Source organism: Oncorhynchus masou, chromosome 16 (assembly GCF_036934945.1).
Source record: "Oncorhynchus masou masou isolate Uvic2021 chromosome 16, UVic_Omas_1.1, whole genome shotgun sequence".
Classification (NCBI taxonomy): Eukaryota; Metazoa; Chordata; class Actinopteri; order Salmoniformes; family Salmonidae; genus Oncorhynchus; species Oncorhynchus masou.
The window spans coordinates 18,659,245-18,686,562 of record NC_088227.1 but is presented as its reverse complement, the minus strand read 5'-3'; the positions used below and the strand labels follow the sequence as shown (position 1 = coordinate 18,686,562).

Sequence of the window (27,318 nt, the reverse complement as noted above, 5' to 3'; positions counted from 1 at the left end):
CATCTCCAATGTATTGAGCTGTTGTAGACTTCCAGCAATGACGGCAGTAAATGACAATAGTATATCCCTTCCAGTCTTGCAGTCCCTGCTGCTGAAAAGCATCCCCAATTGCATGATGCTGCCACCACCATGCTTCACAGTAGGGATGGTGTTAGACGGGCGATGAGCTGTGCCTGGTTCTCCAGACATAGCGTTTTGCATTCAGGCCAAAGAGATACATTTGTCTCATTAGACCACTGAATATTTTGCCTTATGCTTGAAGTCTTTCATATGCCTTTTTGCAAACTCCAGGCATGTGGTCATGTGCCTTTTTCTCAGGAGTGGCTTACATCTGGCCATCCTCCCATAAAGGCCAGATTGGTAAAGTGCTGTAGAGACCATTGTCCTTCCCGGCAGGTTCTCCCATCTTAGCCAAGGAACTCTATCGTTCTGTCAGAGTGGTCATTGGGTTCTTGGTCTCCTCCCTGACCAAAGGTCTTCTTGCCCAGTTAGGTCAGCTCGAGGCAGAGTCTGGGTAGTTCCATATTTCTTCAATTTCTCAAAAGATGGAGACCACTGTGCTCTCGGAAACATTCAACAGATATACCTTAATGCAATTATATCTCGGAGATCTACGGATAATTCCTTGGACTTCATTGTTTCTGCTCTGACATGCACTGTTTGACCTCGGTGGTTCTTCAAGGTTTTATTGGCAGACTATATCCAAAAAGGTGTATTGCCACCACTTGGTGGGATGAAAACATAGTTTAACAAAAAATAAAAAATAAAATAGGGTAATGAAAAAATAAACCTCATAAGCTGGGTTCTAATACTCATACTAACCTCACTAACCATACTATGTCTGATGTAAATTGAGTATGTAGTATGCTTAGTGGTCAGAGTGTGGATATAGTTAGTATGACAAAGTTCCCAGATGTCGTACTACAGTCGCCAAAATACGAAGTATACAAGCAATGGACTCCAATTCCGTGCTTTTGTATTTCGCTACACTCGCATTAACATCTGCTAACCATGTGTATGTGACAAATAAAATTTGATTTGAATTCTTCAGAAATAGGCGTGGCTTCACAACGTTTTCAGATTTGAAGAAAATGGCAGAAAATATGCAAGTCTGATGAGAGAGGATTCAAATTTATTGCTTTAACTAATTATGACAAATGTTAAGAAAATGTTGAGCAATGTAATAAAGTAATGACTTTTCAAATAAGTTACATTGTGTTGGCAGTCAATTTGTTAGCTACGCTATCCTTACAAACCGCATAGCATTACAGCAGTATGTACCAGGTATGTTAGGTACCTACTAACATTAGTTGGCCACTAATACATCGAACTTACCAGTATATTTACTTCATGCAATCTATCCAACATTTATTGACTTGATTATTCACGTCATTCATAGCTTTGCTAAGTGGTATAGTAGTTCAGGTGTGTTTGTAAATTAACTCTGGCCATCTAGTCCAATTTCAGAGCACTCTCCTCTGACGGTGCCAGAGCTCAGAATAACTGATGAATTTACGAATGCTCACTTGTTGAATGTGGCAATTGTCAGTAAACCTCAGCAAAAAAAATCCAAGTTAAATTGTTGCCAGCAGCATAGTTAGTCACCAACGCTTTGGATAACATGAAAACAGCCTAACCAGCTCTGCTAGGGCAAGTAAAATAGTCACAAGTGAGGTTCTCATTTTTGTCTGGAAGTAGCTAGCAAGTTAGCTTGGGTGGTTGAATTTACTTTATTTTACCTTTATTTAAATTGGCAAGTCAGTTAAGAACAAATTCTTATTTACAGTGCCATTGCGGGTCAAACGTTCTGACTCTCGGATCAATGCTTTTCCTCAGCTAAAGCACTTCAAATTTATGAACGGACAATCTGACAACACCCTGAATTTACGAACGCTCTGAGTGCACTCTGGCACTCCATATTGAATTTACAAACATGTCTAGCTAGTAATTTGTTATGCTAACAAGAGATTGCATAACAACAGCATCAACTTCCAGTACACAGGCAAAGCGCTAGTACACGCAACTGAAAAGACATCATTCATCAACAGTATACTAAAATGAACTAATAGTATACCGTATGGGTATTCAAACAGAGCGCTAATTGTTCTCACAAAACAAATATGTACTCCTTCACTTGGTCAAATGTACTCAGCTCCCACACAGGCTCTGGGGCCTGAGAGAGGGGAGCATCTTCAGACAGTATTCCCTGCAATGTTTCAGCTGCGAAATCCGATTATATAATGGCAGTCTGCAAACAAAAATTAAAGGTGCATGCCACCACCTACTGTGCTGGACTGTGTGTCAATCACAGCTTAAAACATTATCTCCACATTTCTAAATCCTTCTACCTAACTCGGTACATTGAGAAAATAAAAAGAGTCCTACTAACAGACCCACCCCCAAATACCTTCCAACCCCCCTACACTTAAATCTTTCCCTCTCTTCAACAATATAACATGAGCCACCGTTTCATCGACCATACACATGCTTGCCAACTAGATGTAATGGAGTTCAATGTAGGTGCAATCAAGCAAACACCAACTCCTCCTTAATCTGACCTTTGAATCTTGGTCCACCAACCTTTTCTTTTGAGGGCATATAAATGCCAGCCCTTGGGCTCAGAGTCCCATCTCTTCTACCACACATCTATCAAAATGGCTCTGATGTTACATTTGGCCTCACCTCTACCCAGTGGAAAATGATCACGTCATTTTAAAGCCCATTTAAAAGTTGCAGAACCAATGGCCATTCCCTTCCACACCCAAATGGGCTGGGACCCAACATAATCTCACTACTACAGTACACCCAGTCCCTCAATTCACCATAATAACATTAATGCCTCCAATAGTAAGTCACTCCTATTAGATTTGCCAGGACTTCTGACTGTGAAGTCCTGGAGATCCAAGAACCTTTTAATCCCTTTCTCAAGGATTTCCAGTTTCTTTGATTTTTGGTTAGTTTGTCCTGTACAATGACTTACGCAATAAACGAAGCAAACTCAACCTTATTTACGATTAGTGTTCCAAGACCTCTCAACTGACTGACATTGTGGGACAGGTGGGTTTCTTTCTAAATCATGTCCTAACAATTAAATTGGCCACAGGTGAACTCTAATCAAGTTGTATCGACATTGACTATCCTGTTCCCCCACACATTGACTCTGCACCTGTACCCCCTATATATACCCTCGGGTCTGTTATTTTAAGTAAATCAAATCAAATCAAATTTTATTTGTCACATGCACATGGTTAGCAGATGTTAATGCGAGTGTAGCGAAATGCTTGTGCTTCTAGTTCCGACAATGCAGTAATAACCAACAAGTAATCTAACTAACAATTCCAAAACTAATTTCTTATACACAGTGTAAGGGGATAAAGAATATGTACATAAAGATATGAATGAGTGATGGTGCAGAGCCGCATAGGCAAGATACAGTAGATGGTATCGAGTATTATTGTTGCTCTTTAATTATTTGTTATTTTTATTTGATATATTTTTTAAATTTCAGTTTATCTTAATACTTTTAAGGGCTTGTAAGGGCTTGTAAGTAAGCAATTTACTGTAAGGTCTACTACCTGTTATATTCGGCGCATGTTACAAATAACATTTGATTTGATCAACGTCTCAAGGATGATCAAAGGAAATTGGATGTACCTGAGCTCAATTTGGAGTGTCTGTATTTAATTTCCATTTGCAAATATTTCTAAAATATGTTTTCACTTTGTCATAATGGTGGTGTGTAGATGGGTGAGAGATTTTGAATCCATTTTGAATTCAGGCTGTAACACAACAAAATGTGGAATAAATCAAGGGGTATGAATACTTTCTGTGAAGTCCCTGTATCAATGTCTCCTGTAAGGCCAGGTTCTGGTTGTCCCCTCTCATCATACACGAGGGAAACAGCCGTTTATAAAGGCAAAACCTTCCGCAATGGACCTCCTATGCCTGGTCAATCACAGCCATGGCATTCTACTAGTGCATTAGATATGACAAACAAACAAATATACATGAACTATGGCATTTTTTGTGATCCGGGCGCCGCTCACTCACAACGTCTGTACGATGACATCACGGGGGAAAGGACTGGTGGCTCTGACTGATGGAGAAAAGAGCCAGAAGACCCTACAACTTCACGTCTAATATCATTTTGAATTATTCAGACTTGATTGAAACATACGGCAACGGATTAGAACCGGAAGAACTCCGTTTCATTTACCGTTGAATACCGACACCCAGTCTCGGAAGTTGACTATTGCTGACTTGAGGCTGGTTTTCTACCTGGCTAGCCAGCTACGTTAGCTAGCTGCTAACAGCTTGTAACGTTAGTAGCGAGGCCAGAAAGTCTAACTTTATCCATTGATAAATAGCAAAGTAATTACCCGAAATAGTCAATTGTTCTAACCAGTCGGTACGTAATATTGCGACTGGGCTAGTTTCTGGGGACATACAAGACCCCTTCTTGCCATATCCAGCATTTCGCTAAGCTATTTAGCAAAGCTAACCAGCAACGTCGCTCTTTCGCACTTTTTGGGTCCAGTTCAGGCAAGTGAGGATAAAGAAACAGCTAGTTCGCTAAACGGGTACTTTTTATGCCACAATGGAAAGTTTAACATTAACTGATGGAGAGCAGAAGTATTACTCTGATTTGTTCGTTTATTGCGATACGGACAACACAAAGAAAGTGGCTTCCAATGGCAGAGTTCTTGACCTTTTCCGGGCGGCCCAGCTACCCAGCGAGGTTGTCCTGCAGGTGGGCTACCTAAATTAACTAGCCAGCTAAACGTATCAATCTGTCAAATGTGATAGAGGTGTGTTTGACATGTATGTGGCGTTCATGTTGACAGTGGTTAACGTGACGAGACACACCTTATACTTGCCAGTTAGCAAAGTGAAAAAGGTATTTCCTGCATCAGGCTAACTAGCAAAGCATGCTACCAAGAATATAGTTAAGTTGCTAGCATTACATTTTATACATGTTCTCTCAACACCACAGCTATTTATTTTCAATGTTTTTCTAGCTGTCTTTCTGCTTAATATTCTTGCAATTTGAATCATAAACTAGTTTAAATATCCCCACTTGCGTTTGTAGCTAACCAGTTTAAGTCGACAGCCCACTTCCTCGCGTGTGTATTTAATACGTTGTTGCTTGCTGGACTGGATACAAAATGTACATTATAAGATACACTTTTATTTGTATCGCCTTGATACTATTCGAAGGTCATAGTGCTCATTTGACTGATTAACATTAATCCAATCCAAGATGTGAAGCCAGTAGAATGTGCATTGTAGCAACGACTGTGTTACTTGAACATAGTCAGTCATGTTCAGCTATTTCTTTGTATATTCATGCTGTTATCAATTTGTGGGCTGACGCCAACATTTCTGTTACGGTTGAAGGTTTGCTGGGCTGTCTTTCTTTCAAAGTGTCATTTATTGACCTGCTCAGTCTAATTCCTAGGCCACTTGTCCTGGTGTAGGCTATAGAATTCATGCGCTAGGAAGGGGTGTGACTCAGACTTTTGTTTCAACAGTTACTGTGCTCTTTTGTGGGCCATGATGTATGCTTTTATTTCCTCCCTAATGCAAAAACACAGGACTAAGGGTTTCTGTTTTGGTTGTTCATTATACTGAAGAATAGGCCTAATCCATGATCCATAAATCTGAGATGTGAAATGTTTCCTGGGTCTGTCTGTGGCCTATTTCCCATTGAAATGATGCAGACTCACTAGGCCTTGGCTGGTAGTTCTATTTCTTACCAACGTTGGTCCAACCCTACAGCACCGCGATGGCAAAGTCTCAGGGAATAGGTCTTCAACTTGCCGTATACATCTAATTCAGATGCATCCTTGTAGAAATGTCAGACCATTTTCTTTTATGACGACACAAGTCACATTGCTCAGTGAGCACACAAAGCAACATCTGTCTTCCTGTGTTAGTTAGGAAGCAATGTCCTTGGAACTTTCTCTGTGAGAGACTGCAACATTCCCTCCCATGATCAACTATTTGGCACATAACAGTAATGTGTGAACACAATAGTGAGTTTATATCATTCTACAGTATGTTGATAATAAGATGAACTGCCCCTCCCTACCTTCAGGCTATGCTCAAACCCTACACCCCAACCACCTCTGGTCTCTTGGCCCTTACGAGACGGCAGCTCCTGCTCAACCCAGTCCAAGCTGTTCTCTGTCCTTGTATCCCAAGGATGGAACCAGCTTCCCCCTGAAGCTAGGACAGCAGAGTCCCTGCCCATCTTCTGAATGCCTGAAACCCTACCTCTTCAAAGAGTATCTTAAATAATCCCCCTCCTCAAAAAGACTGAAATGTAAATTTGTTGTCTCAGATCACAGAGCTCTGTGGAGCCACTCGCCTGGGCCATTTTGGAAGGAGCCAGTTTTACATTGCACTGAAACTCATCGCTGTAGCCCAGTCCGGACTGCCTCTCCGAGTAGAGAGCCTCAATTCTGGTTAGTAAACATGTCTGGAATGCTCCATCTATTAGGAATTAACCACTAATGTATGAGAGAGGGTATTAGCACCTGGGGGCACACCGGACAATGTTTACATCTTTTTATGTTTGCCTTTGGTGCGGTTTCAGTTAAATTCAGTCACCTATATTGAAGGGAGAGTAGCATAGTCATGTGTTTTTCACAATGGCACACATTTCACTTCAAAACAAAACTGATTACAGTGCATTCGGAAAGTATTTAGACCCCTTGACTTTTAGCACATTTTGTTATGTTACAGCCGTATTCTAAAATAAATACAGTTGTGGTTTTCCCTCATCAATCTACACACAACCATAATGACAAAGCAAAAACAGTTTTTTTAGAATAAAAAAAAGATTACATTTACTTATGTATTCATTTAGACCCTTTAGTCAGTACGTTGTTGACGCACCTTTGGCAGTGATTACAGCCACGGGTCTTCTTGGGTATGATTTTACAAGCTTGGCACATTTGTATTTGGGGAGTTTCTCCCATTCTTCTTCGCAGATGCTCTCAAGCTCTGTCAGGTTGGATGGGGAGTGTCGCTGCACATCTATTTAAAGGTCTCTCTAGAGATGTTCGATCGGGTTCAAGTCCAGGCTCTGGCTGGGCCAATCAAGGACATTAAGGAGACTTGTCCCGAAGCGACTCCTGCGTTGTCTTGGCTGTGTGCTTACGGTCGTTTTCCTGTTGGAAGGTGAACCTTCTCCCCAGTCTGAGATCCTGAGCGCTCTGTAGCAAGTTTTCATCAAGGACCTCTCTGTACTTTGCTCCGTTCATCGACCCTGACTAGTCTCCCAGTCCCTGCCACTGGAAAAACATCCCCACAGCATGATGCTGCCACTACCATGCTTCACCGTAGAGATGGTGCTAGGTATACACAAGATGTGAAACTTGGAATTCAGGCCTAAGAGTTCAATCTTGGTTTCATCAGACCAGAGAATCTTGTTTCTCATGGTCTGAGAGTGCTTTAGGTTCCTTTTTGGCAAACTCCTAGCGGGCTGTCATGCCTTTTACTGAGTGGCTTCCGTCTGGCCACTCTACCATAAAGGCCTGATTTCTAGATTCATGCAGAGATGGTTATCATTCTGGAAGGTTCTCAAATCTCCACAGAAGACCTATAGAGCTCTGTCAGTGACCATTGGGTTCTTGGTCACCTCCCTGACCAAGTCCCGCTCTTGGAAGAGTCTTAATGGTTCCAAACTTTTTCCATTTAAGAATGATCAAGGCCACAGTGTTTTTGGGTATCTTCAATGCTGCAGAAATTTGTTGGTACCCTTCCCCAGATCTGTGCCTCGACACAATCCTGTCTACAGACAATTCCTTTAACCTCTTTGCTTGGTGTTTGCTCTTACATGCACTGCCAACTGTGGGACCTTTTTTTATACCTTTTTTTATAGACAGGTGTGTGCCTTTCCAAACCATGTCCAATCAATTGACTTTACTGCGGGTGGACTCCAATCAAGATGTATAAACTTCTCAAGGGTGATCATTGGAAACAGGATGCACCTGAGCTCAATTTTGAGTCACAGAGCAAAGGGTGTGAATACTTATGTCAATCAGGTATTTCTGTTTTTTATACATTCCCCAAAATGTCTAAAAACCTGGAAAAAGGGAACGGATCTGAATACTTTCCAAATGCCCTGTGTGCTCCCTAGAGATGAGCTGTTTTCAAATGTATATACTGTCAACATAGAGGATACGTCACCCAAGTTTCATATCTGAGTCCATTTAATAAGTAGCAGGATGCAGAGATATGGATGGATCAGAGATGGAGTGTGATTTTGCAGGAAATTAAGACCACTATAAAGTACCAGTCAAATGTTTGGACACACTTACTCATTCAAGGGTGTTTCTTTATTTTTACTATTTTCTACATTGTAGAATAATAGTGAAAACACAAACTATTAAATATCACATATGGAATCATGCAGTAGCCAAAAAAATAAATATATTTGAGATACTTCAAAGTAGCCAACCTTTTGCCTTTGCAGCTTGGCATTCTCTCAACCAGCTTCATGAGGTAGTCACCTGGAATGCTTTTCCAACGGTCTTGAAGGAGTTCCCACATATGCTGAGCACTTGTTGGCTGCTTTTCCTTCACTCTGCGGCTCAACTCATCCCAAACCATCTCAATTGGGTTGAGGTCGGGTGATTGTGGACGGCCTGGTCATCTTATGCAGCCCTCCATCACTCCTTCTTGGTCAAATAGCCTATACACAGCCTAGAGGTGTTTTTGAGGTCATTGTCCTGTTGAAAAGCAAAATGATAGTCCTACTAAGCGCAAACCAGATGGGAAGGCGTATCGCTGCAGAATGCTGTGGTAGCCATGCTGGTTAAGTGTGCCTTGAATTCTAAATAAATCACAGGCAGTGTCACCAGCAAGGTACCATCACACCACCACCTCGCATGCTTCACAGTGGGAACCACACGTGGAGATCATCCGTTCACCTACTCTGCGTCTCACAAAGACATGGCAGATTTCCACCAGTCTAATTTCCATTGCTCATGTTTCTTGGCCTAAGCAAGTTTCTTCTTGTTATTGGTGTACTTTTAGTATTGGTTTCTTTGCAGCAATTCAACAATGAAGGCCTGGTTGACGCAATCTTCTCTGAACAGTTGATGTGTCTGTCACTCTGGGAAGCATTTGATGAGAAACTGAGGTTGGTAACTCTAATGAACTTATCCTCTGCAGCAGAGGTAACTCTGGGTCTTCTTTTCCTGTGGCGGTCCTCATTAGAGCCAGTTTCATCATTGCACTTGAAGGGTTTTTGCGATTGCACGTGAAGAAACTTTTCAAAGTTCTTTACCTTTTCCATATTGACTTACATGTCTTAAAGTAATGATGACCTGTCATTTCTCTTTGCTTATTTGAGCTGTTCTTGCCAAAATATGGACTTGATCTTTTACCAAATAACCCTATCTTCTGTATACCAACCCTAACTTGTCACAACACAACTGAAATTCCACAAATTGAACTTTTAACAAGGCACACCTGTTAATTTAAATGCATTCCAGGTGACTACCTCCATGAAGCTGGTTGAGAGAATGCCAAGAGTGCAAAGCTGTCAAGGCAAGGGTGGCTACTTTGAAGAATCTCAAATATAAAATATATTTAGATTTATGTATCAATTGTTTTGGCTACTAGATGATTCCATATGTGTTATTTCATAGTTTTGATGTCTTCACTATTATTCTACAATGTAGAAAATAGTACAAATAAAAACCCTTGAATCAGTAGGTGTGTCTAGATGTTTGACTGGTACTGTATATACAAAAGCATGTGGACACCTCTTCAAATCAGTGGATTCGGCTGCTTCAGCCACACTCGTTCCTGACAGGTGTATAAAATTGACCACACAGCCATACAATTTCCATAGACAAATATTGGCAGTAGAATGGCCATACTGAAGAGCTCAGTGACTTTCAATGTGGCACCATCATAGGATGTTACCTTTTCAACAAGTCTTTTTATAAAAAAATTAATTCTGCCCTGCTAAACCTGCCCCGGTCAACTAAGTGTTATTGTGAAGTGGAAACGTCTAGAAGCAACAACGGTTCTGCCGCAAAGTGGTAGGCCACACAAGCTCTCAGAACGGGACCGCCAAGTGCTGAAGCACGCAGCGTGAAAAATTGCCTGTCCTTGTTTGCAACACTCATTATCGAGTTCCAAACTGCTTCTGAAAACGTCAGCACAATAATTGTTCGACGAGAGTTTCATGAAATGGGCTTCCTTGGCAGAACAGCCGCCTACCAGCCTAAGATCACAATGTGCTATGCCAAACGCCAGCTGGAGTGGTGTAAAGCTTGCCGCCTTTGGACTCTGGAGCAGTGGAAACTGGAGTGTTGAATCACGCTTTACCATCTTACAGTACGACGTACGAATCTGGGTTTGGTGGATTCCAGGAGAAAGCTACCTGCCCCAATGCATAATGCCAATTGGGAAGTTTGATGGAGGATGAATAATGGTCTGGGGCTGTATTCATGGTTCATGTTAGGCCCCTTAATTCCAGTGAAGGGGAAATCTTAAAGCTACAGCATACAATGACATTCTAGACAATTCTGTGCTTCTAACTTTGTGGCAACAGTTTGGGGAAGGCCCTTTCCTGTTTCAGCGTGGCTGTGCCCCTGTGCAGAAGTTGAGGTCCAGACATAAATGGGTTGGTGAGATCAGTGTGGAAGAACTTGACTGCCTGCACAGAGCTCTGACCTCAACCCCATCGAATACCTTTGGAATGAATTGGACCGCTGGCTGCGAATCCAGGCCTAATCGCCCAACATCGCTAAATAATCTTGTGGCTGATGGAAGCAAGTCCCTGCAGCGATGTTTTAACATCTAGTGGAAAGCCAACCCAGAAGAGTGGAAGCTCTTATAGTAACAAATGGGGGACCAACTCCATATTAATGACCATGATTTTTGAATGAGATGTTCGATGAGCAGGTGTCCACATACTTTTGGTAATGTAGTGTACAAGCGAAGAATAGAGAACAAATTCAACAGGAAATTGCACTGCCTAAACAGGAAGCTGGGCCAAAGCTATTGGAGGAAAAGACTCAAAGTACCTCTTGAAAACCTGAACATTAGGCTTTGTAAAGCACCTTTTGATACATCACTTAAGTAAATTGGGTAACACTTTAACTAGATGTGGTTAATAATGCAGCTGCAAACAAATGTTTTGGTTATCATTTTCAACACTTTTGTAGGCCATGTTGTAATAGGCCATACTAGACGACAACAACTGACTAGTTAAGTCCTGCTAGTTGAAACAACTAGCTAGCTAGAAGGGATTTGAGGCAGTACTATAATCTAACAGTTTCTCATCTACAGTCAAGGACTTGCCTCTGCCTCGCTTTGTTGTGGCCAAGAATGAACAGGAGGCCAGACACACAGCCATGTATCCAGACTCTGAGAACCAGGGGTCTTACCAGGGCGTAATCCCACGACCCCCAGGCCGAGGGCAGGTCAAGAAGTTGTCTGCCCATGAGGTCATCCAGCCCTGCGTGCCCACAGTAGAACCACAGGTCATTGCCCCTCTGAGCGTTTCTCTTATTAAGAGATCTCTAGTGGAGAAATATATTTTATCAACTATTTGAATGATCTAGTTTCTTGACAGATTGATCTGTCAGAATTACAATTCAAACTTTGATAGACATTTAGGTTTTAATCTGATGTTATTTGCCACTCTTTGAAGCTGCAGCCTGACACCACGTCCCCTGTGGTGTCTCCGCACCAGTCCCCTCCCACCTCACCCCACTGGAGAAAGCACAAACGTCAGGCCAGCGGGGGGAACGTAGAGAGACAACCTGTGGTTGTGGCAGGTGCTGTCTGGACACCTTTCAGAGAACCACAAGCAGGTACACACTCCACACAACAGCCTGTATCCTCTGAATGTTAGTCTGACAAGGTTTACAGTTTCAGTTGTAGATGTGTATTAATATCTGTACACAGTTGTCATGCATCATTTTGGCTTTTGCTAGTCATACAACTATTACATAGCTTGCTAGATAAGTGAGGTTCAACATGATTATTGGTAATAGGAATATTGATGACAAGTGTCTTTAATCCACTCACTGAATGCTTGAGTATGCTCATTGCATCAGCGAGAAGGAGCTCTGTGTAATCTAATTGCCCTGTCCTGAGGCTGTGTAACTCTCCTCTCTCTACAGGACCTGTGGTGTCAGGTGATGGGATGTGGTCTGCCAACTCTCCTCCCCCTGTTCAGGAAAGCTGGGTCAGTTTGAAAGATGCTCATCCCCCCTCCTCCAGCACACTCCCAGCAATACATTCCTCACCGGTCCAGGTAGTGCAGCAAATGCTTCCATGGACCTGTCATATTTCTTGTAATGGCTTAAAGGCATAGAGATGGAGATGGCCTATTTCACTAGATGCTCTATTTCATTGGCTAATGTTTCCCCCTCAAACTACATACGGTGCATTCGGAAAGTATTCAGACCCTTTGACTTTTTCTACATTTTGTTACATTACAGCCTTATTCTAAAATGTATAAAATTGTGTTTTTCCCCCTAAATCTACACATATTACCCCATAATGACGAAACGAAAAAAGGTTTTTATAAATGTTTGCACGTTTATAAAAATAGACTATTACATTTACATAAGTATTCAGATCCTTTACTCAGTACTTTGTTGAAGCATCTTTGGTAGCTATTACAGTCATCTTCTTAGGTATGACGCTAAAATCTTGGTACACCTGGAATTTGGGGAGTTTCCCCATTCTTTTCTGCAGATCCTCTCAAGCTGTCAGGTTGGATGGGGCGCATTGCTGCACAGCTATTTTCAAGTCTCTCCAGAGATGTTTGATTAGGTTCAAGTCCAGGCTCTGGCTGGGCCACTCAAAGACATTCAGAGACTTGTCCCGCAGCCATTCCTGCATTGACTTGGCTGTGTGCTTAGGGTCGTTGTCCTGTTGGACGGTGAACTTTCTCCCCAGTCTGAGGTCCTGAGCGCTCTGTAGCAAGTTTTCATCAAGGACCTCTCTGTACTTTGCTCCGTTCATCTTTCCCTCGACACTGACTAGTCTCCCAGAGACTGCTGCTGAAAAACATCCCCACAGCATGATGCTGCCACCACCATGCTTCACCGTAGGGATGGTGCCAGGTTTCCTCCTGACGAGACCCTAGGCATTCAAGCCAAAGAGTTCAATCTTGATTTCATCAGACCAGAGACTCTTGTTTCTCATGATCTGAGAGTCCTTTAGGTGCCTTTTGGGAAACTCCATGCGGGCTGTCGTGCATTTTACTGAGTGGCTTCCGTCTGCACACTCTACGATAAAGGCCTGATTGGTGGAGTGATGCAGAGATGGTTGTCCTTCTGGGAGGTTCTCCCATCTCCACAGAGGAACTCTGGAGCTCTTTCAGAGTGACCAACGGGTTCTTGGTCACCTCCCCGACCAAGGCCCTTCTCCACCGATTGTTCAGTTTGGCTGAATGGCCAGCTCTAGGAAGAGTCATGGTGGTTCCAAACGTCTTCCATTTAAGAATGATGGAGGCCACTGTTCTTGGGGACCTTCAATGCTGCAGAAATGTTTTGGTAACCTTCCCCAGATCTGTACCTTGACACAATCTTGTCTTAGAGCTCGACAATTCCTTCAACCTAATGGCTTGGTTTTTACTTTGACATGCACTGTCAACTGTGAGACCTTATATAGACCGGTGTGTGCCTTTCCAAATCATGTTCAATCAATTGAATTTACCACAGGTTGAAACATCTCAAGGATGATCAATGCAAACAGGATGCACCTGAACTCAATTTCGAGTCTCATATCAAAGGGTCTGAATACTTTATTTTTTTGAATACATTTGCAAAAATGTGTAAACCTGTTTTCGCTTTGTCATTATGGGTTTTGTGTGTAGCTTGATAAAATATTTAATCCTTTTTAGAATAAAGCTGTAACGTAACAAAATGTTGAAAAAGTCAAGGGGTCTGAATACTTTCTGAATGCACTGTAGCTAAGTCAGGAATGGTTCTTTTCTCTCTAAATGTTTCACATGACTGGCTTTAGGAGAACTCTTCGATACGAACGGTTGCATCTGCGACAACAACCAATGAAACCCAAAGACAGTCCAGTGGTGGTTATGACGACCCCTGGAAAATCACAGACGAGCAGAGACAGTATTACATAAATCAGTTCAAGACCATCCAACCAGACCTCAACGGTTTCATTCCTGGTGAGTAGTGAGCTTTGTGTGAAACCAGCTTTTACACATTCACCTTCAATCTGCAGTTGCTTCATCCATTTTTGGACTAATACATTAATGTTATTGAAGAATCAAAGGATATATACATTAGAAATGCCTAATGAGCTTAGTTTAACTGTCATACTCCATCAGAACCCAAAATATGTTTGTTTTACACCAATGGTTGTAAACATTGGTAAACAAACATTTTATAGCCTCTCAACATGTTAAAAACTATCTTTAATATATTGGCTGGTCAGTCCTTGTATTCATAGCTCTGCCCATTCAATTTTAATGGTTACATTTCTCCAGGCCTATCCCTCAGCTTTTTACCAAAACAGAGGCAGGGAACCACTTTGTTTCAATTAAGGATTGGCCCTTTAAAGGTTACAGGGACTGGCTGTTATGCTACAGTGATTGACCCAGCACAAACAGTTTTTCCCTTCGTCTATATTTCAGGTTCTGCCGCAAAAGAATTTTTCACAAAATCAAAGCTACCTATTCTTGAACTGTCCCACATTTGGTAAGTTATTAGAAAGAGGGCTATTGGCTTTAGTTGAGATGCTCCCCATATGTAATGATGGAATTGTATTATGAACCACCTGCTTTATTCTTAATCCAGGAAGTAATACCAAAGAATGGAATAAATAACGCTTCAGTTATTGAATTTGGATACCTCTTGTCCAGTGATTGAATTCACAAGGGATTCGAGCAGTTTTCCATTCACGAGTGTGTTTAGTCTTTTTCGCTGACTCACATTTTTTGCATTACAGGGAGCTGTCAGACTTCGATAAAGACGGGGCGTTGACACTGGATGAGTTCTGTGCTGCATTTCATCTGGTTGTTGCTCGGAAAAACAGCTATGATCTTCCCGAAAAGCTGCCGGAGAGTCTTATGCCAAAGCTTATTGACTTGGATGACTCAGCAGGTAAAAGCTGGCGCTCTCCTGCTATATAATCAGAATCTGTCCAAACCTGGCCTTGGGACTGTCTGCTGCAGACAGTTGATTTATGAAACACAGAGAGAAATGGAATCGTCATCCTGATATAAATGTTCCATGTTCCAGAGGTTCCAGACCAGGCCCCTGACGTGGGCTACTCGGGATCCCCCGTGGAGGTGACACCCAACAAGTCCCCCTCCATGCCCTCACTCAACCAGACCTGGCCTGATCTTAACCAGGGCAATGAGGTTGGACACCGAACCACCACATGTTGTCACTGTAAAATAGGTCATCGTTGAACTTTTGCCATTCCAGCATTTTGCAAATTACTTCTTAATTAAGTGATCAATAAGGATCTTTCCATTGCTCGGTTTTAGTAGCTGTCCTCTCGCAGTAATTTCCTAATTCAGTATCTTTCTTATCCATTTTTAAGAAACACAGATTAGTACTTACAGAAACCCTACAAAAGCTACAATTCTCAATGAGTCAGTTTGCTCCATTTCTGTTAAGCTAGTTATCATGGTTCCAGTCAATATCCATCCCTTCCTCACTATAATGAATGGATGTGATAGTAAATGCAGTTCCTCACCCCGCCTGTGTGAGAGCAGTGGGGTTTGTAACTGGGTGGGGAATCATCCTGTGTGCTGATGTGTTTCTGCTTTGTCTCTCTAGCAGTGGGAGACTTTTAGTGAGCGCTCCTCCAGCTCACAAACTCTGACCCAATTTGATTCTAACATTGCGCCAGCTGACCCTGTAAGTCCATCACTTAGTTTGCCTGTTTCAGTATAAATTATGAAATTAACCCAAGGGCTAATTAAGATCTCGCTCTGAGTTCATGTACTTAGTGCTACTGAATTTACCATAACAGCAGTACCCATGTGATTTTTGCTTGCTTATCTTTTTTTGTCCCATACTATGATTAAGAATGACATTGTGGGCCCTATAAGTTCCTGGGATATTTTAAATGTTAGCAATATTTAATGTCTTCATTTTTATTTTATTTTTTACTCTTTTCTACATTGTAGAATGATAGTGAAGACATCAAAACTATGAAATAACACATGGAATCATATATAACCAGAAAAGTGGTAAACAAATCAAAATAGCCACCCTTTGCCTTTAATGACAGCTTTGCATTCTCTCAACCAGCTTTGAGGTGGTCACCTGGAATGCATTTCAATTAACAGGTGTGCCTTGTTTGAGCCAATCAGTTGTGTTGTGACAAAGTAGGGGTGGTAAACAGGTGGCCTTTTACCAAATAGGGCTAAGTACCTATTATGGCAATAACAGCTCAAATAAGCAAAGAGAAATGACAGTCCATTACTTTAAGACATGAAGGTCAGTCAATCCATACAATTTCAAGAACTTTAAAAGTTTTTAAGTAAAGTTGCAAAAACTCATCAAGCGCCGTGATGAAACTAGCTCTCATGAGGACTGCCACAGGAAAGGAAGACCCAGAGTTACCTCTGCTGCAGAGGATACGTTCTTTAGAGTTAACTGCACCTCAGATTGCAGCCCAAATAAATGCTTCAGAGTTCAAGTAACAGACACATCTCAACATCAACTGTTCAGAGGAGACTGCATGAGTCAGGCCTTCATGGTCAAATTGCTGCAAGGAAACCACTAAAGAACACCAATAAGAAGAGACTTGCTTGGTCCAAGAAACACGAGCAATGTACATTAGACTGGTGGAAATCTGTCATGTCTTTTTGAGACGCAGAGTAGGTGAACGAATGATCTCCGTGTGTGTGGTTCCCGTCGTGAAGCATGGAGGAGATGATGTGGGGGTGCTTTGCTGGTGACACTTGTCTGTGATTTATTTAGAATTCAAGTCACACTTAACCAGCATGGCTACCACAGCATTCTGCAGCGATACGCCTTCCCATCTGGTTTGCGGTTAGTGGGGCTATCATTTGTTTTTCAAAAGGACACCTCCAGGCTGTGTGTAGGCTATTTGACCAAGATGAAGAGTGATGGAGTGCTGCATCAGATGACCAGGCCTCCACAACCACCCGACCTCAACCCAATTGAGATGGTTTGGGATGAGTTGGACCGCAGCGTGAAGGAAAAGCAGCCAACAAGTGCTCAGCATATGTGGGAACTCCAAGACAGTTGGAAAAGCATTCCAGGTGAATCTGGTTGAGAGAATGCCAAGTGTGCAAAGCTGTCAAGGCAAAAGGTGGCTACTTTGAAGAATCGCAAATGTTAAATATATTTTGATTTGTTGAACACTTTTTTTGAAATTAAAGAAAAACCTTTGAGTATGTGTCCAAACTTTTGACTGGTACTTTAGAGCTTCTGTTTTCTCAGTCTGCATAATTGCCATGAATGGAAGCCTTTTCTAGCCTTTTACAAACTGTTCTGACACTATATGAAATATTTCTATCCTAATGGCAGTATATGGGCTTATGATCATCAGACACCTCTGTGCTTACAGGATACAGCCATTGTCCACCCTGTCCCCATCCGCATGACCCCAAGCAAGATCCATATGCAAGAGATGGAGCTGAAGAGAACCGGAAGTGGTAAGATACTTTCCCCATATGATAAGAGCAGGTAAACATATCAGAAGACCAAGCTCTGTCTTCTAAAGCAGTGGAGACTAGAGAGACTAGCAACTCTCAAGAATTTTACTGAGAAGTAGAGAAGGGATACACTGTACCTCTTTCTAAATACTGTTAAGGGAATTGACCCGTCTTTCTCATTCCTGAAGACCACACACATCCTACGAGTCCCCTGATGGCTAAACCACCTGACCTCTCTGAAGAAACCAAGCTTGCCACCTCTATGAAGTTTGTAACTGCTAACTCTGGTAAGTGTCTCAAGGGATGTGCCATTATCATAAAGAATTTAGGACAGTTGCAATTTTTAGGTAGGCCATATTTCCTATAATAGATCTGTGACCATACATACTTGAGGCATGGTTCAAGATACAATACTCATATTTCTCTCCTAAAGGTGATGGTTATAGCAGTTCAGATTCCTATACTTCAGATCAAGACCCAATTACAAGTGTTGTAACAAGACAAAGGTAAGTTGGTCTCAATATCTAGAGATATTCGATGTCAAAACACATGCTTTGTTGATTGAAGAGTTTTTGAATGGTAAGCTCACTAGCTGTGTTGTAGGTCTCATTCTGGGACGTCTCCTGAAGGACTGAAGGTGGTGACTGCTCCTCCACCTCCACCCCCCAGACCACACGCCTCCCACTCCCGCTCCTCCTCTCTAGACATGAACAGAAGCTTTGTGGCTGTCCCCACCGGCCCACAGTCGGCTGGAGTCGTGGCCTACCCTCCAGCCGTGCCTCCTAGACCACTACCCACACAGGTAGAACTATCAGCACAGACCTGAAGACAAAATGTTGCCGCCTCTGTGTAGTCTTAAATAGGAAATGTACATATTTAAATGCTGAAATCTCCTTTCTTTATGTTCTATTCACTCTACACAGACTATTACTACTACTACTACTACTAAGGGAGTGAACGTTATTTATAATAAGGGTTACATGGAGAATAGCGAACCTCTCTGATATGAAAATGGATAGCCAGCCTTCCCTTGGAAAAAAAGTGATATACACACACCCAAAATAATAATTAAAATGAAGTGGATAGCAGAGAACCTGTTTAACCTCACTTCTTGGACACACCAAAGCCTTAGATATGCAGTTTTAGAAACTGTTCTTTCTTCTGTAAGCATTACATGGCAATGCAGGATTTTATTTTTATTTTTTGGGCACAGGGCTGCGGGCCAGAAGGTTGTGAGTTCAGAGACTACTGTGGACAGATGTCCTTTATAGTAAAATCTATCATATTTGCAGGTCAGAGAGAAAAATGGCCTTATAGAAACATTTCATGCAATTCTACATAATGTTACATATTGGTGGAATATTTTTTAATACCACATAAATTACAGGCTAAGAATGGACAGATGTGTGTTCATCTTGTGACATTTCTCCAATGCCAAATCAGTGTGTTTTGTTTGCAACAAAACTGTTCATGTCTGCAAACAATCATTAGGAATCTGAGAATGGTTCTTTCAAAAGTTAAGACTACCTTTCCACCCCAAACAAAGTAGTCCTACCGATGCATAAAAATGAAAGCTTTAACTACTGGCTACTCTTCTTCTGTGGCTTAACCCAACGAGAGAAGGTCACAAGTGTTTCCCTAAAAGCTGTCTTGGGTTTAAGTATCTTCTATTGTACAGAAAGTGAATAGCTTAATCAATTGATAGTGACAGAATTTGATTACCTCCCAAGCAAAGTACATTTTTGTCTCTGCTGTAGAAACTAAATGATATCCCGGGTATTTTATCGTTTGTTTCTATCATAAAGCGTCACGGACCTAAGCACTGTTAGAGTTTACTTTATATAATGGATCTGTCATTTTTTTTCCCCTCTAAATTAAGATAACAATGTGTAGGCCTGTGCTTTTTGCCATTTTCTTTAATAAAAGGTAGGCCTATGGCAAATCTATGTATATAGCAGCCTATAGCCTAATTTTATCTGTCAAACAGGTAGGTCTACCTCTTTCTTAAATAAGAAGAAATAGGCTCCAACACAAAGTCCTTTGTTGTTACTAAAGTCAAATTAAAACTTTATATTAATGATGCCTACTGTCCATTGGTTGTGCTGCTGCTTCAAATTTCAGCACCACAATGTAACTCGAATCAATAACTCTGAATACATCATGGGCAAGAAAAAAAAAAAAGCTGAACGGAACATAGGTTATAGGCTAGTCCGCGCACAAGATTTGGACTAGGCCTAATCGGAAGTAATGTTTGGAAGAAGCTTTTGACTCACCTCCTGAACTGCCGCCAGTGTAGGCCTGCACAGCATTGGTGAGACGGCACACAAAAAAAGGTTTTGATCAGCAAGAGCAGAGCAGCCCGGGGCTCACGGTTGGAATATCCATTGCCGTGTGTGTTGCAGCCTAGTTTTATTTATACCATCCCAGCAGCTATCTTTGTAATATAACTTTGATCTGTGCTTCTCCGACCATGCACTTCGTAGCCTATAAGCTATGGATAATTTGATTGAGACTACACTAAATAGCCTGTAGGCTCACTTGATATTGCATGCCAGGCGGAGAATCTGCGATGAGGGGCGGCATCAGGCGTGCGCACACACACACACACACACACACACACACACACACACACACACACACACACACACACACACCGTACCAGTCAAAAGTTTGGACAGATCTAACCATTCAACGGTTTTTCTTTATTTTTACTATTTTCTACATTGCAGTGAAGACCTCAAAATGATGAAATAACAAATATGTAATCATGTAGTAATGAAAAAAGTGTTAAACAAAATATATTTCATTCTTCTAAGTAGCCACAGTTTGCCTTGACAGCTTTGCACACTTGGCATTCTCTTAACCAGCTTCATGAGGAATGCTTTTCCAACAGTCTTGAAGGAGTTCCCACATATGCTGAGTACTTGTTGGCTGCTTTTCCTTCGCTCTGCGGTCCAACTCATCCCAAACCTTCTCAATTGGATTGAGTTCGGGTGATTGTGGAGGCCTGGTCATTATTTGGCCTCTCCTCCTTGGCCAAATAACACCTACACAGCCTGGAGGTGTGTTTGAGGTCATTGTCTTGTTGAAAAACAAATGATAGCCTCACTAAGTGCAAACCAGATCGGATGGTGAATTGCTGCAGAATGCTGTAGCCATGCTAGTTAAGTATGCCTTGAATTCTAAATAAGTCACGGACATTGTCACCAGCAAAGCACCACTTCCATCCTTCACGGTGTGAACCACACATGCGGCGATCATCCGTTAACCTACTCTGCGTCTCACAAAGACATGGTGGTTGGAACCAAAAAGGTCCAATTTGGACATCAGACCAAAGGACAATTTTCCACAGGTTTAATGTCCATTGCTTGTGTTTCTTGGCCCAAGCAAGTTTCTTCTTATTATTGGTGTCCTTTTAGTAGTGGTTTCTTTGCAGCAATTCAACCATGAATGCCTGATTCACACAGTCTCCTCTGAACAGTTGATGATAACTCTGGGTCTTCCTTTCCTGTGTCGGTCCTCATCAGAGACAGTTGTGTTGTGACAAGGTTGGGGTGGTATACAGAAGACAGCCCCTGCTTGATGTTTTTTGTGACTGCGCTTGAAGAAACGTTCAAAGTTTTTGATTTTCCGTATTGACTGACCATGTCTCAAAGTAATGATGGACTGTTGTTTCTCTTTGCTTATTTGAGCTGTTCTTGCCATAATATGGACTTGGTCTTTTACCAAATAGGGCTGTCTTCTGTATACCACCCCAACCTTGTCACAACACAACTGATTGGCTCAATTGCTAAGAAGGAAAGAAATTCCACAAATTAACTTTAAAAAATACTCAACACTCCCCATGACTGAAATTGAAAAAACATGACCCTCCCTCATTTTTCTCCAGGTACCTATGCAGTAAATTTCAATCCACACCTAAGTCATTGACTAAGTCATCTCCTATTCAAGGTTGTGTTCTGTTTTTCAATATGCCGTGTTTTGTCTGAACCCTGTGTTTTTCCCCAGACCTCGGGTCCCCACAGTGGGCATCGCTCAGATGAGGGCCTGGCAGCTCATTCCACTACCTCGCCCCAGCAGATCCCGGAGCAGCCCAACTTTGCTGACTTCAGTCAGTTCCAGGCGTTTGCTGCCTCAGAAGAGCCAAGCGATGACGGGGAGAAGCACCCAGAGAGTCTGCCGGTAAGTCAAACACCGTAAAATACAGAACCACCTTGCAGTTGGTGAACCTAACCCGGTTATATCATCTGTACTCCTGTTATAATAAGACAGACTGTTCGTTCTCCGTTCACAGGTAGAGAAGTCTTCAGAAGGTGCTGGGCCTTTGAGAACTGTGAAGAGTGACAACCAGGAAGAGAGAGCTGCAGCTACTGTGAACTCTGTAAGTAATTGACTGATGATGCACCTCAATCAATCACCCCCAACTACCTCGTACCTCAGTACACTGACTCGATACCTGTACAGTGGCTTGCGAAAATATTTGCATTTTTCCTATTTTGTTGCCTTACAACCTGGAATTAAAATGTATTTTTTTAGGGTTTTTTTTTTTGTATTATTTGATTTACACAACATGCCTACCACTGTGAAGATGCAAAATATATTTTGTGAAACAAACAAGAAATAAGACAAAAACAGAACTTGAGCGTGCATAACTAGTCATCCCCTCCCAAAGTCAATACTTTGTAGAGCCACCTTTTGCAGCAATTACAGCTGCAAGTCTCTTGGGGTATGTCTCTGTAAGCTTGGCACATCTAGACACTTGGATTTGTTCCCATTCTTCAAGGCAAAACTGCTCCAGCTCCTTCAAGTTGGATGGGTTCTGCTGGTGTACAGCAAATATTTGAGTCATACCACAGATTCTCAACTGGATTGTGGTCTGGGCTTTGACTAGATCATTCTAAGACATTTAAATGTTTCCCCTTAAACCACTCGAGTGTTGCTTTAGCAGTATGCTTAGGGTCATTGTCCTGCTGGAGGGTGAACCTCCGTCCCAGTCTCAAATCTCTGTAAGATTAAAAAAAAGGTTTCCCTCAAGAATTTCCCTGTATTTAGCGCCATCCATCCTTCCTTCAATTCTGACCAGTTTCCCAGTCTCTGCTGATGAAAAACATCCCCACAGCATGTTGCTGCCACCACCATGCTTCACTGTGGGAATGATGTTCTCGGGGTGATGAGAGGTGTTGGGTTTGCTCCAGACAGTGTTTTCCTTGATGACCAAAAAGCTCAATTTTAAGTCATCTGACCAGAGTACCTTTTTCCATATCTTTGGGGAGTCTCTCACATGCCTTTTGCGGAACACCAAACGTGTTTGCTTATTTACTGCCGGACAGTATTTTCACATCCGGATGAAATGCATGCCCAAATTCAACTTCCTGCTACTCATCCCCAGAAGATAAGATATGCATATTATTAGTAGATTTGGATAGAAAACACTCTGAAGTTTCTAAAACTGTTTGAATCATGTCTGTGAGTATAACAGAACTTATTTCACAGGCAAAACCCCGAGGACAAACCATTCAGATTTTTTTTGAGGTCACTCTTTTAAATGGGGTTTCATTGGGAATCCAGATTTCTAAGGGACCTTCTTGCAGTTCCTACCGCTTCTACTGGATGTCACCAGTCTTTAGAAATTGGTTGAAGTCATTCCTTTGTGTAATGAAGAAGTAGCTCTGTTCAGAACGAGGGTCACTTGTAGTGTACTGTTAGATAGAGGCGCATGACCAGAAAGCGAGCTCCAGTTTGTTTTCCTCCTGTATTGAATACAGATCATCCCGTCTTCAATTTTATCAATTATTTACATTAAAAAATACCTAAAGTTTTATTACAAAAGTAGTTTGAAATGTTTTGGCAAAGTTTACAGGTAACTTTTGAGATATTTTTTTGGTCGCGTTGCGCAAGTTGTAACCAGTGTTTTTCTAGATCAAACGCGCCAAATAAATGGACATTTTGGATATGTATCGACCGAATTAATCGAACAAAAGGACCATTTGTGATGTTTATGGGACATATTGGAGTGCCAACAAAAGAAGCTCATCAAAGGTAAGGCATGATATATATTTTTATTTCTGCGTTTTGTGTTGCGCCTGCAGGGTTGAAATATGCTTTTCTCTCTTTGTTTAGGGAGGTGCTATCCTCAGATAATAGCATTGTTTGCTTTCACCAAAAAGCCTTTTTGAAATCTGACGTTGGCTGGATTCACAACAAGTGTAGCTATAATTTGGTATCTTACATGTGTGTTTTCATGAAAGTTAGATTTTTATAGTAATTTATTTGAATTTGGTGCTCTGCATTTTCACTGGCTTTTGGCCAGGTGGGACGCTAGCGTCCCACATATCACAGAGAGGTTTTAAGCGATGGCTTTTTTCTGGCCACTCTTCCGTAAAGCCCAGTTCTGTGGAGTGTACGAGAGATACTCCAATCTCTACTGTGGAGCTTTGCAGCTTCTTCAAGGTTATCTCTGGTCTCTTTGTTGCCTCTCTGATTCATGCCCTCCTTGCCTGGTCCGTGAGCTTTGGTGGGCAGCCCTCTCTTGGCAGATTTGTTGTGGTGCCATATTATTTCCATTTTTTTTATGGATTTAATGGTGCTCTGTGGGATGTTCAATGTTTCGGATATTTTTTATAACCCAACCCTGATCTGTTGGGTTATAAGTGCTCCATGGTCTTCATAGTGCGACTTGCTTGGTGGTGTTGCAGACTCTTGTGCCTTTTGAACGGCTACATATTTATATATACTGAGATCATATGACACTTAGATTGCACACAGGTGGACTTTATTTGAGTTCTGAAGGTAATTGGTTGCACCAGATCTTATTTAGGAGCTTCATAGCAAAGGGGGTGAATATGTACAGTTTACATAAGTCAGAAGTTTACATACACCTTAGCGAAATACATGTAAACTCAGTTTTTCACAATTCCTGACATTTAATCCTAGTAAAAATTCCCTGTCTTAGGCCAGATTGGATCACCACTTTATTTTAAGGGTGAAATGTCAGAATAATAAGAGTGATTTTATTTCAGCTTTTATTTCTTTCATCACATTCCCAGTGGGTCATTAGTTTACATACAGTCAATTAGTATTTGGTAGCATTATTTGGAAGCTTTAACTACCTGACTGATGTCTTGAGATGTTGCTTCAATATATCCACATAACTTTCCTCCTCATGATGCCATCTATTTTGTGAAGTACACCAGTCCATCCTGCAGCAAAGCACCCCCACAACATTATGCTGCCACCCCCGTTCTTCACGGTTGGGATGATGTTCTTCGGCTTGCAAGCCTCCCCCTATAGGACTCCTTTTACGGTGGATATACTTTTGTACCTGTTTCCTCCAGCATCTTCTCAAGGTCCTTTATTGCTGTTCTGGGATTGATTTGCACTTTTCGCACAAAAGTGCATTAATCTCTAGGAGACTGAGCACGTCTCCTTCCTGAGCGGTATAACGGCTGCGTGGTCCCATGGTGTTAATACTTGCGTACTATTGTTTGTACTTGCAAATGGTTATTTTCAGATCTATACATTGTGTTTTATTTTTTTCCCTGTCAGGCCAAAGGGTCCATCATGGCCCCCCCACCTAAGCCTGTCCGCCGGAGACTGAAGTCTGAGGATGAACTCCAGGAAGAGGCCCTCCCCCTGAAGTCTAACGTCATAGCCACTGTTTTAGCTGCACAGCCATCCATTCCCAGGTAGGAACAGGGGCTCCATATGAATCTGAATAGTGACTGGTCTTTCATTGTTGATTTATATATCTTCGATCACTTAATTGGCATTGAAATTAAGAAATTTAAGTTTTGAATAAAAACAATTTGCAGGTCGGTTGGGAAGGATAAAAAAGCAATTCAAGCCTCTATCAGAAGAAACAAGGAGACCAACACAGTCTTGGCCAGGCTCAACAGTGAATTACAGCAACAGCTAAAAGTAGGGGAGTGTTTAAACACAGTACATGCATACTAACCAATTTGTTAGTGAACTGAACCTGAGGCTTGATTTAGAATATTTTGGCATAAAAAAATCAAAGCCTTTACAAAGGTTGTACTTCATTCCTAATTTTAGGTGATTTATCTTGTTGTTTTTCATTCATAGGACTTGCTAGAAGAGAGGATATCTTTGGAGGTTCAACTGGAACAGCTTAGACCATTTTCCCATTTGTAACCTGTTTGTGAGGAGGATAAGTCCATGAGAGCAGATAGGAGAGATGCACATGTTGTTCTCCCGATGTCCACTCCCTCTGTGTTCTGCTGTCTCTACTGTGGGAAACGGACTCTGTCACCGGCTGACTGACTGCAACAACACACCCTGAGTCGCCCTAATCAGACAGAGTACAGTTTTACCAGAGCGGCTGGGATGGGAATGTTACAAATATTGGCACTTTTATTTATCAAAGAAATAAAGATTATTGTAGACGTCAATCCCTTATAACAGGACAGGCCCCCGAGGCTAGCCAGGCAGGCGTAGAACTGGAACTTGAGTCATGGGGTACTGAAGGCCAAGTTCCCTCCCCATTCTTCCCCGTGATGACAAGTGTCCAGTTCACTGAATGAGAGGAGCACACTGTGGTATGTCTGTAGTGTGAGTGGGCCTGGCCGCCCGGGCCCTGTCAAGGACAGATAATCATACCAGCGAGGGCATTGGGTGAGGAGAGGAGAGGGGAGGAGTCTATGGGAGATGATGCTCTATCCTGGAGCACCTTGGACTGATCATGCGACAGGAATTTATTAATGTTCCAGTTTATTACTGTGTGTGTGGATGTATGTGGGCAGGCAACGGTTACAAACTGCACAATGCAACAAGTGTATGTATGTGTTCCTTTAGTTTTTTTTTCACTAGTCTTCTGCGATTTGATCCTTAACACAGTGAGCTGTATTACCTTGTGAAGTGATCGACCCCCAGATGACGGGACACCTTTTCGATCCTGGCTCTGTAGCTGCTCATGCTGCCGCTGCCTGAGAGAGGTCCTTGTGAGATACCAACTATGGAAGTGAGACCTGACTGAAAAGACTGCATCCCCCCTGTTTTTCTTTTTGTTTCCCCTCTGACACCATTTTTATTTTTACCTGCATGTTGTTCATGTTCTTATCTAGTATGAAGACTGCGCTTAAAAATAGACCACTTGATTTCTACCTGTATATCTTACCTAGTATGACATTGTGGTGGTACCTAAACATTGTATAACTGTCTTTGTTTTCCTGGAACTTCCTGTTTCTTTTCTCAACCTGTCCTCAAATGCCTTACTCCTGGCGTTCAGGTTTCCACTTTATTCTATTCTCCCTGTATTGAACCTAGGTGAACCTTCTTTTCCCTGCTGTTCAGGTTGATGTACTGTAAAAGGGTTATGTTGTATATTGTATATGATACACACCTTTTGATCTCATATGTACATTTGCATTAATTGCTGACTAACAGCAAATATTCTATTTAATTGCTTATTATGGCTGTGGGATGATGTTTAACTGCATGGATGTATCTCTGCAGAATGAACTAGCAGCTGTGTGATTTTTACACAAAATAAAATGACAATATTTTAACCACCTTTTTCTGGTTCAAATGTTATTGTTGATGTGACTGACTCAAGCAGTCCCAAGGAATACCTTGTATTGCTACATTTTAAACGCTTGATAGTAAAAAATGATGCATTCCAGTCTGATAAGATCCTTTATCAGCTGATGTGA

General features: G+C 41.8%; 1 protein-coding gene across 5 annotated transcripts; it reads left to right on the top strand.

Annotated features, from left to right (window-relative positions):
• The first annotated feature begins 4,030 nt into the window (after nucleotides 1–4,030).
• reps1 (RALBP1 associated Eps domain containing 1) lies at nucleotides 4,031–27,179 on the top strand. Of its 5 annotated transcripts, none has more exons than XM_064991017.1 (19): nucleotides 4,031–4,408; nucleotides 6,344–6,467; nucleotides 11,317–11,510; nucleotides 11,681–11,843; nucleotides 12,156–12,289; nucleotides 14,011–14,176; nucleotides 14,645–14,708; nucleotides 14,959–15,113; nucleotides 15,252–15,373; nucleotides 15,798–15,878; nucleotides 17,563–17,650; nucleotides 17,839–17,937; nucleotides 18,084–18,156; nucleotides 18,254–18,452; nucleotides 21,659–21,832; nucleotides 21,945–22,031; nucleotides 25,196–25,335; nucleotides 25,462–25,567; nucleotides 25,733–27,179. In XM_064991017.1, exons 3-19 carry the CDS (start codon nucleotides 11,382–11,384, stop codon nucleotides 25,799–25,801), a joined length of 2,049 nt encoding a protein of 682 aa, XP_064847089.1. In that variant the 5' UTR covers nucleotides 4,031–4,408; nucleotides 6,344–6,467; nucleotides 11,317–11,381; the 3' UTR covers nucleotides 25,802–27,179. The 5 variants fall into 5 exon arrangements, with proteins under 5 accessions (XP_064847089.1, XP_064847087.1, XP_064847088.1 ...); XM_064991015.1 differs by having other exon boundaries at nucleotides 4,031–4,750; nucleotides 11,687–11,843; XM_064991016.1 differs by having other exon boundaries at nucleotides 4,031–4,750; nucleotides 12,156–12,220.
• Nucleotides 27,180–27,318: the final 139 nt, after the last annotated feature.

Bases quoted from the DNA above. Each gene is read 5' to 3' on its own strand.
- reps1 (XM_064991013.1), top strand. From the start codon at position 4,598: ATGGAAAGTTTAACATTAACTGATGGAGAGCAGAAGTATTACTCTGAT. The intron at 14,709-14,958 runs GTAAGTTATTAG...TTTGCATTACAG, and splicing joins CTTGAACTGTCCCACATTTG to GGAGCTGTCAGACTTCGATA. The intron at 18,157-18,253 runs GTAAGTTGGTCT...GCTGTGTTGTAG, and splicing joins AGTGTTGTAACAAGACAAAG to GTCTCATTCTGGGACGTCTC.